Source organism: Daktulosphaira vitifoliae, unplaced genomic scaffold (genome assembly GCF_025091365.1).
Source record: "Daktulosphaira vitifoliae isolate Bord-2020 unplaced genomic scaffold, ASM2509136v1 Scaffold_2, whole genome shotgun sequence".
Taxonomy (NCBI): Eukaryota; Metazoa; Arthropoda; class Insecta; order Hemiptera; family Phylloxeridae; genus Daktulosphaira; species Daktulosphaira vitifoliae.
The window spans coordinates 9,841,318-9,856,609 of record NW_026099573.1 but is presented as its reverse complement, the minus strand read 5'-3'; the positions used below and the strand labels follow the sequence as shown (position 1 = coordinate 9,856,609).

Sequence of the window (15,292 nt, the reverse complement as noted above, 5' to 3'; positions counted from 1 at the left end):
TCAACTTTCAAGTTTGGAATTCATATAATTAAGTATAAAATTTTATGACGAATATAAAATTGTATCTTTTGGATTAATATGTGATCAGGAACTTATATAATTACTATAAACAGTAAATTTATAATAAAAATTCTAAATTTCGTTAAAGCCACTATTTTTTACAATTTTTATTGTAATAAATTATTTAAATAGAAGTATTAATAATTATTTCTAAGTAAATCTTGGTGTTTAAATATATGCTAGAAAATTCAGAAAACGCTTTAGTAGTCGGACCAGAAGGTCCCACCCTTGCTAAACCACCTCTAGGTGCGATTTGCAATCTCTCCAATATAGATAGGGTTTTGCTAAAGCATCTGGATGGATGACCGTTATCATGTCCGTTCCAGTATTACCCGAGCAATCATTTGCCAATGACCTACTGGCTATTTCACCAATGGGAGTAGCTTGGTCACCTGCAGTCCCTGCAGTCGCAGTACCAACCCTGTATTTTGCTACAGGAGCCTGCCTCAATACTCCTGCATTTAGCGCGTGTTTAATTAATGACGATACCTGGAGGGTACGCCCCCTACTAACTGTCGGCACTGGGGCATCCGATTCCCCTGATGCAGTAACCGTAATCCATCTTGTTCCATCATAAAAATGATTTTATGAGAGTAGCCCTCGTAGCCAATCCCTCCGACCAGTGAGCGGCTAACTATACTGTTTGCGTAACCATTTATCTCTGTTCACACCCAAAAGCTACCGCTTATTCGTATCAAAAGGCTTATTTCACGGCTACCCTGTATATTTACAGAGTTAACAAGCATCTAGGCAACTCGCTGTCCACGACTGCTTATTCGTCAGTCCAAATGAACGGAATGCTTATTTCGTGGCTAACCTGCATATCTGCAAGCCGTTCCTCTATCCGCAACCTGAAGACGCGCCTGACTCTCCGAGCTAGAGAAACTGCGTTCGTGCCGACATTTCGTAGCCCTGTAGGGCCCGATCACATGCATTGTAGCGATGCGATACGGGATCACAAACTAACCCATGGCCACAAAACCCTACGTAACCTGGTTTAACTTAACTTAATTGAAACGCATTAGTGGTAACACTTTTTTTTTACATGTCAATACTACAGCTAGGGGTGGCACTGATTTCCATTATTTTACCCCCTAATTGCCCTCGTTTGTTTTTTATCAAAACATGTTTTTAGTAGTCGACTTTAAGATATTCCCCCTAGTCCATGCTCTTACAATTATAATATGCAGTTCTCTGAGAAGCTTTACATCTCTTATTTTTTATTTTCTGTCTACATTACATTGCTTAGCTATGTTTATTATATTACTTACATAATTATTATAGAATAATAATATATTTAATTTACCTACATAATTAAATATAAGGAACGTATTATTAATATATATTTCAACGATAGATGTATCGTTCGCATCATCATTATCTTCCGCTAACATATCAAGTAAATTATAAAAAAAAAAAAAATAAAACAATTTAATCATTTTTTAAACAATTTTTAAACAATTTTATTCGTTAGGTTTGTCTCATCAGTCAGTGAAACAAAATAGTAAGGTTGACAACATCACAGTAAAATCGTAATGATCGCGATTAAAGTTGAATAGCACAGCTGATTTTATCGAAATAGATTCGGTTATGGATAGAGGCTCTGTTTGGTTTCACCAAAAAAACGTTGAAAATTTCGGGAGCTATCAAGATTTTCTGTATACCGCCAAACCGACAACCACGTCTTATCACTCTTGCCACCAAATGATGTACAAAAAGCGCAAGCGCGCATTGAAGAAAATATTGCATCAAAGTGAAAATAACAAAAATAAAAAAACGGTAGCACAGTGGGGTCGAGGCACAGTGTGAACGAGGCATAGATGGGACAAGTATAGATGATATCTGACAGTGATTAAAATCACTATCATAAGAAACGCTTCGATGCAAATCTGTAGATAGTGTTTCATTTAGAGAAATTGGTGGATTATTTCAAAAGCAACATCAACTCTTATTTCTTTAATTATATTCTCATTAGTAGTTCTTTGATTTTAAAATATAATATATGAATAAATACTAATTATAGTTTTTAAATTCAGTATGAAATTGTGAGGCAAGTTATGATGTGTGGTTCATAGTGTTGGGCGGTTGATAAGAAAGTAGAGCAGAGAATAAGTGTAGCAGAGATGAGAATGCTTAGTTGGATGAGTGGAGTGACTAGAGAAGATAGGATAAGGAACGAGCATATAAGAGGAAGTATAGGTGTTGCGTCAATCGTGGATAAGATGACAGAAAATAGACTTAGATTGTTTAGTCATGCTATGAGGAGAGAAGAATCGGAAGCTGTAAGAGCAGTTATAAAAATGAATGTTGAAGGAAGAAGAGATAGAGGAAGACCAAAAAAGAGATGTAGGGATGCTATTGAATGCGATTTGAGGACAGCTGATGTGAGCGTAGAAGATGTGGGAGATCGTGTCAAGTGGAAGCTTAGGATAAGGGTGGCCGACCCCAAGTAGTTGGGATTAAGGCAAAGAAAAAGAAAAAGTTTACCAGAAATTCCGGTGGCAATTGACATAATATAATTGTTGTTTGGGAATGTACAATTTAGCGTTTAGTTGGGTTTAAACAATATAGCGTCAAATCAATTACCTACTCTATCGCTTGTATATTAATATACACTACACTTTAATGATACAATAAATAAATAAACTCACACATACACACATATGCATTTATAACATTGTGTCTAATGTAAGTATAACATGATAAAAAGTAACCGTAAAATGAAAAAAATGGAATATAAATTTTAGTACTCATATTAAATGTAATGTAACTCGAAAAATATTTATTTAAATGAAAAAATATGAGATAATTTGTTTGTTTATAATTGTCTTTTAAACAACTTTTGTACGAAACTTTGTTTGTAAGTTAAATATTTTTTGAGAAAATTAAAAAAGCTCAATTTCAATCAATGAGGACTATTAGTATGTCATTATACATATTTTAATTCAACTATTAATAAAACAAAATTTGGTTGGGAATTTTTTAAGAAATTTTTCCTTTGTTGACTGGCCTAGATGTCAATTTTAAACTTGTAATTGAGCTAAAAGTTATGGTAATATATTCAATTTATTTTACTATAAACTTTCATAAATCTTTATCAAAAATTTTTCATCAACTTTAAAGAACNTCAAAAAATTTTCACCAACTTTGAAGAACCAAAAATTAAAAGGTTAAAAATGAAAAATTGGACTGATTATTTTTAACATATTAAAAATCGAATCAGTAATGATTTGAAAACAATTTTTTTCTTTTAATTTTTTTTTATTTGTAACTAGTAATAATATAAAAAATTAGAAGAGAGAGAAACAACTTTATTTAAGAAAAGCGGACTGCCCGACATCCGGGTTGCCAATCTGACACAGCGTAAAATTCAAACTTAGATAAAGTCTAATTGCAGATTTGAATACAACACGAAAATTTGATTTAGAAAAGTATATTTTTGATTCTGATGAAAGTTCCTTGAAGTCCAGTGCATTCATTTATAGTAACAAACAGTTTTTATTGATAATTATTGTATCAAGCCCTTTAAATTTTTATACACGTAAAAGTAAAGCAAAATAAAACTTCTTTGGTATTTTTATAATTTTTCCGTTTAAATTACAATATTAAATTATTAAATATCAATTTCATACTAAATTTAAAAACTATAATTAGTATTTCTTCATATATTATATTTTAAAATCAAAGAACTGCTAATCAGGATATAATTAAAGAAATAAGAGTTCATGTTGCTTTTAAAATATTTCACCAATTTCTCTAAAGGAAACACTATCTACAGATTTGCATCGAAGCGTTTCTTATGATAGTGATTTTAATCNAAAAAAAAAAAGTTTGTTGGGAATTTTTTCTGCTATTCTTCAAAATTACTCCTTCGTTGACTAGAATGAATCATTAAATAGAAAAATTTAATGAGAATTAAAACAATGGTATTTTACACTAGAATGAAAACGTATATATAACAACTATTGATGGAGAGAGAAAATAATATTTCAGAGAACACATAAATAAATTGATTTGGGTGATATCAAGTGAGATACTGATTGATACGCTAATTTAAATGTTGATGGAGGTGTTATATTAAATTAATTCTTAGAAATGATTTGTACATTTAATAATACAAAGACAGCGTCCCATAAAATTACAGACGCTTATTAGCGATATAATATTATGATACCTTTGATGTCAGACATATGCTTACCTAAGCGTCTGCTAGTCGATGATAAAATTCTCAATGGTCGGCGCCCGCGGTACCGGACCGGCGTGTCTCCGCGAGCGAAGCGGCGGAAGAGTTGGACCGGAGGGTGGTCGCAGCCTGCGACTTCGCCCTCCCGGCCAAACGACCGCCGACGACTCGCGGACCGCCAGTCCACTGGTGGTCCGAGGAGGTGGCGGCCAGGCGTGAGGAGTGCGTCAGGGTCAGGAGGACCATGACGCGCTCCAACCGACGGCCGCGGGACCCGGAGTCCCCGGACCCTAGGGAGGCGTTGAGGTCGGCCCGCAAAGAGCTGAAGCTCGCCATCAGGCGGGCCAAAGCGAAGTGCTGGGCCGAACTCGTGAAGTCGGTGGACCACGACCCGTGGGGGAAACCCTATCGGGTCGTTATGCGGAAGCTCCGCGGTTCACCGGCTTCCGGTCAGCTGGAGGCGGAAGTGCTGGAAAGGGCGGTAGACACGCTCTTTCCGACACACCCGCCTCTGCCTCCCCCTGCGTTCGGGGACGACGTGTCGGTGGAGGAATTCACCACCCAGGAGGTGGCCGACGCGGTGGCTCGCGTACGGGGCCGGAACACAGCTCCCGGCCCTGACGCGATTCCAAACCGGGTGTGGGGGTTGGTAAACGACCTCGCCCCGGATTGGATACGCGCCGTCGCGAACCGCTGCCTCTCGGAGGGTGAATTCCCCACGAAGTGGAAAAAGGCCAGGCTGGTGCTTCTGAGAAAGGGTGACAAGCCCGAGGGTCTCCCCTCGTCGTACCGACCGCTTTGCATGTTGGACGACTTGGGGAAAATCCTCGAGCGGCTGCTCGTCACCCGGATCGAAGCCCACCTGGCCGACGTCGGCGGACTGGCCGAGGGCCAGTATGGTTTCAGGAGGGGGAGGTCGACGGACGATGCGGCCTCCCTCTTCAGGGACTTGGCCCTCAGGGCCAAGACTGAGCAGGGCTTCGGGTTGGCGGTGAGCCTGGACATCCGAAACGCGTTCAACTCCGTGCGATGGTCACACATCCTCGGAGCGCTGGACGCGTTTCGGGTGCCTCCTTACCTCGGGCGGATGATCCGGTCGTACTTTAGCGATCGGGTCATCTCTTACGAGAGCGCCGCGGGCCCGAGAATCCGACCTGTTACGGGAGGCGTCCCGCAAGGGTCAGTTCTCGGGCCTTTGCTGTGGAACATCGCGTATGACGCGGTGTTCCGCGTTCCGCTACCACCACACGTGCGTGTCGTCTGCTACGCGGACGACACGCTGGTGGTGGCGGAAGGCGCCTCGTCCGAGGAGGCTGGATCCCGGGCAAACTGCGCGCTCAGAGCAGTGTCCGCCTGGATCCAGCAGGAGGGGAGTGGACTCAGCCTCGCCCTGGACAAGACCGAAGCGGTCTTGTTCACGGGCAGGTACAAGTTCACTCCTCCACGGCTCGCCGTGCTGGGGGTGGAGATCCCGCTTAAGGACTCCATGACTTATCTGGGCCTCGTCATAGACAAACGTCTAAAGTTCGGGCCGCACATTACTCGTGCGGCCCAACGGGCCCAGAAAGTCATGAATTGCCTGGCGGGAATCATGCCCAATCTGGGAGGGCCGAGAGAGATGCGGCGCAGACTTTTAGTCAGCGTCGTACACTCGGTCCTCCTGTACGGGTCCCCGGTTTGGGCGGATACTCTTGAGTATTCGTCCAAAAACCGTGAAGCCCTGCTCAGGGTGCAGAGGCGGGCGGCGATCCGGACTGTTTCGGCGTACCGAACGGTGTCCGGAGTGGCGGCGGGTATCCTGTCGTCACTGCCGCCCGCCGACCTGCTCGCCGAGGAACGCGCCGCCGGGCATGAGCTCCGCCGAGAGCGAAACCGGTCCCTCGAACCCGAGGACCGGCTAGCGCTCAGGCGGATGACCATGTTCCGGTGGCGGACTCGCCTCTCGGAGGAAACGAGAGGCGAGTGGACCAGGTCCCTCATAGGACCCGATCGGCTGGACAGGTGGGTGGACCGGACTCACGGTGAGATGACTTATCGTCTCACCCAAGTGATGTCCGGCCACGGCTGCTTTAACGAGTACTTACACCGTATTCGTAAAGCAGCCGCGCCGACGTGCGACCACTGTTCGGATCGCCCGGGAGAGGCTGATAGTGCTTTGCACACTCTCTTCCGGTGCGAGGCGTGGGCCCAGGAACGGGACTCTTTGGAGTCTCGACTAGGGTCCACGTTCCGAGTCGGGTCCATGGTGGACCTGATGTTGAGGATCCCGACTTTTGGGATCCGGCTAACGGGGAGGCCACACCACGTTGTGAATCAGCTCTTGATTAATTTCGGGCTGATTCACAACGTGGTGGTGTGAGTTTTAGAGACGGCGTGGGCCGCCCTGAAGTAATACCTCACGGTAGTTCCANGGTGTGAGTTTTAGAGACGGCGTGGGCCGCCCTGAGGCAATACCTAACGGTAGTTCCGGGGCGGTCCGCATGTAGGCCGGTCGTGTTAAAAAAAAAAAAACAAAAAAGGTTTCATCGTTCTCCCCCACCATTCCATTAGGTTAGTTTACGTTAGATTTAATCCCCCCGTACACTCCCTCCACCACAAGGAAGGTGATTGGGTGAGGCGGGGGGGTTCCAGCTCTCTCTATATTACCCTACTTACATCATTTATGTTTTTTAACTTTTCATTATATTTGTTTAGCTCGTATTCCAAACAACAACAATGACTAAATCCATTAATAATAAATTTGTTAAATATTTATAAGCTCAAAATTGATATACCATGTTCAATGTCCATCGCTCTACGCCGTGTTCTCAACAACACATTAAGTTTTTCCATATAAATAACGTTGGTGGCGGTGGTCGGCGTAGGGATTACTTATTTACAACGGTTATGATTGTATGCGGTAATAAATATTGCGTAAATGTGGCGGCGACGGTGGTGGACGTGTATATTATAAAGAAATTAAACGAGAGTTTTAGGCAGCGGCGGGTCGTGGTCAACAAACACGTAACCGGGTATTTTTCTGCCGGGGCTATAAAAAATGGACATTTGCGTTTAGGGGTGCGGCACATCAAACCTGTGGACTCAACTCGTACTCTTCGCGCGTACCCCCTCTGGAAAATGATTTTTTTTTTTGTTTAAGTAACAATAAACGTTAGGGTGGTCCTTCATCATATAAGAAGAAATTTTTTATTAATATTTTTTACACAGTACCCTCTAGATTGGTTAAATATTATTAAAATGTAATGTAGGTAAAATTTCAAGATAGCCATAATTTAATGTGGTAATTATGAGCAGTAAAGTTATCAAGAAAGAGAGAGTAAGAAAAAATAGTTCATTTATTATAAACGACTTAATTATTCGAAAAAAAATAATATTAATAAATTTTTGATTGGTTCCATGTTTTCACAATTTATCAATCATGAAGTATATTTTATGTTCATCTCTTATACCTTATAAGGGTATCAACTTTATTTTTCAAATAACAACATACATAATTAACTAGCTTATTTAACTCATAATGATCTAATTAAGTCGATAACAATTATTATTGTTATTATACTATAAGGTTTTAACATCTGTAATAACTTTTTATTCAGTGTAGTATCACATTTTAATACATGTAATAATTAATACTTATATTTAATAAAATACATCACCAAATCAGTGTTTCCCCGTGGATAAGATGAGTAATAAAATAATACCCTTACACAAGATTTAACCTCCCTCTTACGCATTCCATAAAATGCCCACGTAAAAGATTCTATCACATTAACCAATCAAATACAGCAAAAATATTTCAAGAATCTCACCAGAGATCGCTAAACCAGTTTTTGCAGGCTATAAAAAGGCCATTTTCCCCCAAATTCGGGTGGTTCCTCTGAATATCCCTCTAGCGAATACTGGGACGCCTTGCAATTCTATCTATACATCTCTACGGCTCTCTGGAATACTCAACCAAGATACAGAAAGCGAATGTGCGTGAGTTTATGTCTTATTCTTAGTTACAATTCTATATGAAATCTACATAATTTTTTACCCTCTTTCGTAATTACTGAAAAATATTATACATCTTATTTTCGGTCGAATACTTTTGGTGACATAAATATTCTAATACATATAAAATATTGGTATTTATTTATTTCTTTTATTTACATTTATATTCCTATATATATATAAGCATATTCTAAGGTAATTAATTTGACTGAATTGTACTTATTACTTATTGAAGGGCCATAACCTGGCTGGACAGGGTAATAGTACAATAATATCATAATTAGAATTTTAGTTAATCATAAGATTTATTCAAAGTGTCTCTCCACTTATCGACCAGCTAGTCTGATCTATGCCACAGTGCCGGCAATCGGAGTGTAGGACACTTATATAATTTACAACGCATAAATTATTAATATTATTTTGTAGTATACATTAGATATTCTAAGGTAATTAATTTGATTGAATTGTATTTACTACTTATTGAAGGGCCACAACCTGGCTGGACAGGGTAATAGTACAATAATATCATAATTAGAATTTTAGTTAACCATAAGATTTATTCATAGTGTCTCTCCACTTATCGACTAGCTAGTCTGATCTCTGCCACGGTGCGGGCAATCGGAGTGTAGGACACTAACATAACTTATCGTGCATAAATCTATAGTACAGTCGCATCTAACCTAGGTCGTCCTACAGGTGATTGAAAAGAAGTAGGCCACATATCATAAGGTTCTTTGCATAAAGACAAAGATATTATTTGAGATCTCGCGTTGGTACATCCAGCTACGAAATACAAATAAATCAGAGTCGAAATATTATACTAAAAACTAATATTTTACTAATATATATTTATAACTAACATCATACTAAACAACTAAAAGTGTCTCTCCACTTATCGACCAGCTAGTCTGATCTATGCCACAGTGCCGGTGATCGGAGTGTAGGACACTAGTATAATCTATTGTGCAAAGAACTGAAATTGAGCTCGCATCTACCCTAGATCACCATTTGGACGACTGAAAAGACGTAGGCCACTTGGAAATAGTTTTGTTGCACAGGACAGTTATGTTGCTTAGAAGTTATTCATTTGCTTTATAAATTATTAAATAATAAATATATTAACGTAAAACATCATATACAAGGTTAAGAACTATACTACATAAATATACAAAAGGTTTTTGCAAAAAGACAGAGTTATAACAAACTTAGATTTCACCTTGGGTAGATTTAATATAGAATTGTACTAGAAAAGTAGTTACACGCGAGTTAATAATAATATAAACCGTATAAATATAATTGCGTACATTAATGCGTGAACGTATACATCGATAATTGTTACATCAACAACATCGTTCATCTCAAGAGAATATCAGGATAATCAGAGGTAAGTGGAACATTTGTTTACATAATAAGTCTATAATAGATCCTTTACTGAAGAATTTTTTAGTAATAAACAATTAGAATAGGATAAGTCATTAAGAATAAACTGAAATATTTTTATAAAAGGCACGATATTTGTGAATCGCCGGGAATTTGTGTGCGCGTTTCTGTGCAGGAGCTAGGTAGTGACCCTTCTTTGTAATTCCATCTTATTCATACATTAGACGTTTTTACACAAGCATACATACCCCGAGATCCCTTTCTATTTCATTTTATTGTAGTCACTACCGGGTATCTATAGACACTTTTGCTTTCCATTGGTACCCATCCTTTTTACACTACGCCTGCTACGATTATTATTTCCTTATTGGCCACCTGTGTTACATTTCAATACATTCCTTCCCTTTCACACCCCGAGCCCCAAACACATTTAACAACATTCCTTCGCCACCTTATTATAGCCATTTTATTTATTACAAGACTACATACCTACACTCACTCGTTTCTCCTGAGTCTCTTTTTGTTTATTACATCAGAAAATATTTTGCGTTACTTTTTTTTTTTCATATTTTTACAGTTTTACACTAAAAGCATATCATCATTACGTATATCTAATAAAATTAAAACTTTTTAATTTTTAATTTAATTGAAATTTTGAAATAACCATTTTTATGCCTTTTTCTTAGCAAAAAAATTTAATGAGTCGATAACAATTTTAGGATAAGTACTTATTGAGTTATAAGCATTTTAATATATAGTGAATATGTAGGACGACGGAGTGCACAATGTGCAATGCACATACACCAGTACGAGGTGTACCCATTTTAAATACATACTTAATTGTGTTACTTACCATATTAGAGTTTTTTGTAAGTTCCAATATTTCGCTTAAAATGGTCCAATATCACATAAATATGTATATTAGGGTGGTCCTTATTTTTCAAACTCAATTTTTTTAAGACAGTACCCTCTAGATTGGTTAAATACTATTAAAATGTAATGTAGGTAAAATTTGGAAGTTTTTATTCAATCCCTTCTGGTGCCGCATTAGGGTTGAAATATGGCACTTGATGGTTGTTTTTGCTTTTTTTGTGTTTAACTCGATAAATATTACACTTAGCACTAAAATAAATAGAGTATTAGTTATAGAACTTATTATTTCCTACAAAAAAGGTTATAACAATATTTTTCATAAATTCATTATATTTTGAGAAAATTACTTAACATAAAAATTTTTCAAAATTTAACATAAATATATTTTTTTAAATATTTTAATATTTTTACTGAGTGGTTGAAATTTCATCGAATTTTTCCTTTAAAATTAGTTTTAGTAATATTTCCTAAAAAAACTCATATTATATTTCACGTTAGTGCAATTATATATTGATGTATTAGAATTTATAGCGCAAAAATCAAATATCAGTTTACCTGTACTGTTCTAAATGCTATACTTATTATTTTGAACGTGTGGAATTTACTGTGATTATCCATAGAAGATAAGAATTGTGGCATTATTGTTGTTTGTGTAATAATAGGTAACGATAAAAGTTCTTACCAATAATCATTTTTCATGGACTAATATCAGATATTTTCTTGTAATTTAGTTTTTTGCTTATTATTGTGTCAAGTTTTAAGATTTGTTAAAATATTAGTTTAGTGATACAGTTTTTTTGAAATTTTATTTTATTTAAATATGTCACGTAACCAAGTGTATTTAGTAGGAGCAATGAATTATCAAATTACTGGAAGTAAATTACCTTCAGTTAAAAATGTTTTGAGTGTATTGTATTATAATTTAAGATTTGTAAAATTGAATTTGCATGAAAGTGCGGCGCTTGCTGTTNATTTAAGATTTGTAAAATTGAATTTGCATGAAAGTGCGGCGCTTGTTGTTAACGAGTGTCTAATTTACTGGAAAAAAGCTCGAATACATACGCAAGATCCAGCTAATATTATAAGAAAATTAAAAAAGTTTTACGATGAACTGAGAAATTTAGAGAAAAATAAAACCAGGACCAGCGACTTATACAAGAAAAGAGAACAAAATTTTGTAGACCAAATCGAAGAATTGTTTGATATAGCTCATGCTAATGCAATCAGTCTAATGAAGATCCAGGAAGATATTGATTTTTTGCGACTTCAACGAACTAAGGGACGTCCCGGATGTATGATGGGAGTAGATATGAATTTAACCCAAGCAGAAAAAAAAATGCAAATAAGACAAGAACAGAAAAATAAAATACTTATACCTCACTCAGATACAGAAACTTTATTAGAAGGTAATTTTTAAAAATAATGAATGTTTAATAAACATTGTTTATTATATTTTTAATAATTATATATGATTTAATTTAGAAAAATATTCATGTACTTCATCGGATTCATGTGATATGGAAATCGTAAGTGAAGAAGAGAGACAATTTTCACCAGTAGCAGGTCCGTCAAAAAATAAAAGAGGTAGAAAAGAACTTTTAACTTCTAGATTATCTGCCATTCTTGATAGGTGTAAAATAAGTGTTAGGGATGCTGTTCATTTGTTAACTGCATGTTTGGATGCCTTATCATTAGATCCCAGCATATATGTTTTAAACCGATCGTCAATTAAAAGGTCCCGTGAACATTATAGACAAAAAATTGCAGAAAATATTAGTTCTAAATTTCATGAACAAAATTTGAATTTTGTTGTGATCCATTGGGATTCAAAAATACTTCTAAACCTTACAGGGAAAAAAAAGTCGATGGTCTCCCTATTATTGCAACCGCCTTAAATTTTGAACAGCTTCTTGGAGTCCCTTATAGACCCTCTGGGAAAGGTTTAGAAGTATCATCAGCTGTCTATGACGCTTTAGTCAAATGGTCACTATTGGAAAAAGTACAGGCTTTCACATTTGATACTACGGCCTCTAATACGGGAAGGTTGAATGGGGCGTGTTTTTTGTTAGAGCAACGTCTTGGAAGAGAAATTTTATTCTTAGCATGCCGACACCATATTTATGAACTTGTTTTACAAGGCGTATTTTCAGATACCAAATTATGTCCTTCAACCGGACCAGAAATATTATTATTCAAGAGGTTTCAACAAGAATGGGAAACAATTGATAAAACAAAATTCTCTACATCAATTTCTGATACTTATGTTCATAATATTTTAAAAGATGAAGCCGATGAAATTATTTTATATGCAAAAAGTAAAATTACTGAATATCTCCCCCGAGATGATTATCAAGAGTTTTTAGAACTTGTTATTATATTTTTGGGCAGTGTTCCTCAAAGGGGAAATGCTTTTCGAAAACCGGGTCCTTATCATTTAGCCAGATGATGGCTAAAGCAATATATGAGGTATGACAATAAAATAACGAGACTTTTTTAATAAAAGTTATTTATTTTAAAAATTTTACAATTTAATGATTGTCACCTTCAAAGTACCTTCCCTCAGAATCAACACACTGTTGCATACGTCACTGCCATTCTTGAAACAATATTGCCAATCGCTTTCAGTTAGCCCTTTTAGAAGTTCTGCCGTTTTCATTTTTACGTCATCAAACGTTTGAAAATGGGTTCCTTTAAAAAACTTTTAATTTTTGGGAATAAGAAGAAGTCACAAGGAGCAAAGTCTGGCGAGTACGTAGGATATTGAAGTATAGAAATATTTTTTTCAGTTAAAAAACTTTGAATTGAAAATGCACTGTGAGCTGGAGTATTGTCTTGGTGAAGGACCCAGCCATTCTTCCACAGATCTGGTCGCTTTTTTCTAACACGTTCTCTTAATTTAATTAATACATATTTATAATAATATTGGTTGACAGTTTGCCCATTAGGAACCCATTCAACAAAAATTATTCCCTTAATGTCAAAGAAAACAATGAGCATTGCTTTGAATTTCGACTTGCTCATTCGTGCTTTCTTCATTCTTGGGGAAGTTGATGTCTTCCAATGCATAGATTGCCTTTTAGTTTCAGGATCATATGTAAAAATNTTTGCCTTTTAGTTTCAGGATCATATGTAAAAATTCACGTTTCATCACACGTAATGATATTATTTATAAAATATGGATCATCTTTGATAATTTTTAAGGTGTCAGAACAAATTTCTTTGCGATTGAATTTTTGATCAATCGTCAAATTTTTAGGGACCATTTTAGCACACAATTTTTTCATATTTAAATTTTCAACTAAAATTTTACGAACACTATCTCTATTAATATTTACCATCTCTGCTACAGCTCTAACATTTAATTGACGACCTTGCCGAATAATTTTGTCAATTTTTTTGACTTTTTCGTTTGTTGAACATGTGGTACGACTTCCAGAATGATCATCGTCTTCCACGTCCTCTCTTCCATTGTAAAACCGTTTGTGCCATTAAAAAACGTGAGCTCTTGATAAACATTCTTCACCATAAACTTCACATAACATACGAAATGATTCTGCGGCAGTTTTTTTTAATTTAACAAGAAATTTAATGTTAACACGTTGTTCGATTTTTATATCGAACATTTTTCGGCAGTATAGTCGAATTTGCACTAATAACAAGGTTACTAACGTATAAGAAAGTTAACCGATTTCAACATTATTTATAGTACTTTTAGATAAGTGTTTCTTAATCATAATTCAATAATAGTTTTATAGATAACGTTAATAGTTTAGGATATATTTAGAAAGTCTCGTTATTTTATTGTCACACCTATTGTTTAAAAATCAATTTAAACTAGACAGCAGAGAAGAAACATCATTAAAGGATATTTGTTGTTTTATTGTAAAATGTTACGTTAAAGCTTGGTTTTCCTCTCCAAAAGCTATAGAAGCTCCTTTTAATGACATATTATTTCTTAGAAAATTAGAATCTTATAAACTACAAAATAAAAAAATCGCAGACGTGGCATTAAAAAAAATAACTAATCATTTTTGGTATTTAAATCCAAAATGTATTACTTTTTCCTTATTGTACAACCGTATAGACTATAATACAAAACGCAAAATGGCTGAAAAAATTCTAAGTTATAATGATGATGATGATGAAGAAACTAATCTGAATAAAAAGTTAACTCTTACACCAGACGATGTCCCCAATTTTCTTCAAAAAGACCTACCAACTGATTTAATAACTTCCAAATCAATTGAAATGTTTAAGCGGTTTAAAATTCAAACAAATTTTTTAAGCATTGATCCAGCTTATTGGAATTATCAGGAAGACTTCAAAACAGGTAGAGAAATAATCAAATCATTGAAAATAGTTAACGACACAGCTGAGAGAAGAGTCAAGCTAATGGAAGAATATAATGATAAATTTACTAAAGACGAAGAACAAAACAATTTTTATTGCAGGTAAATTTAACAATTTTTATTTTTAACTTAACTTAATTATATCGCTTAAATTTTTAGACCGTCTAAGATTATCAAAAAAAATATCCAAAATGTGATAGAGAAACATTAAAAAAAATATATTAAGAGAAAAATACTAGTTCCATGTAGATAAATGTGCTATGAATTTTGTAATAATTATGTGTTGATAGAATGGATTATACATTTTTTTTTATTTAATCTTAGTCAATATTCATGAAATTATTATATAGTTATTTTATACAATTTTTTACTTAGCTTTTTTTTAGCTTCGATGGCGAAGCTGAGAAGGTATTGGTTTTACTAAGATGTGTTTTTTTTTTTTTTTTTTTTTTTT

The 15,292-nt window shown here is 36.0% G+C and overlaps 2 protein-coding genes across 2 annotated transcripts in view; both read left to right on the top strand.

Annotated features, from left to right (window-relative positions):
- Positions 1-15,292, top strand: part of LOC126897411 (uncharacterized) — a 55,444-nt gene that overhangs the window by 25,725 nt on the left and 14,427 nt on the right. The gene's annotated exons all lie outside the window — the stretch shown is intronic.
- LOC126897966 (uncharacterized) lies at positions 11,310-15,226 on the top strand. Its single transcript, XM_050671915.1, has 4 exons — positions 11,310-11,326; positions 11,417-11,895; positions 11,972-12,052; positions 14,574-15,226. The coding sequence occupies exons 1-4, from the start codon at positions 11,310-11,312 to the stop codon at positions 14,942-14,944; spliced, it is 948 nt and encodes a 315-aa protein (XP_050527872.1). The 3' UTR covers positions 14,945-15,226.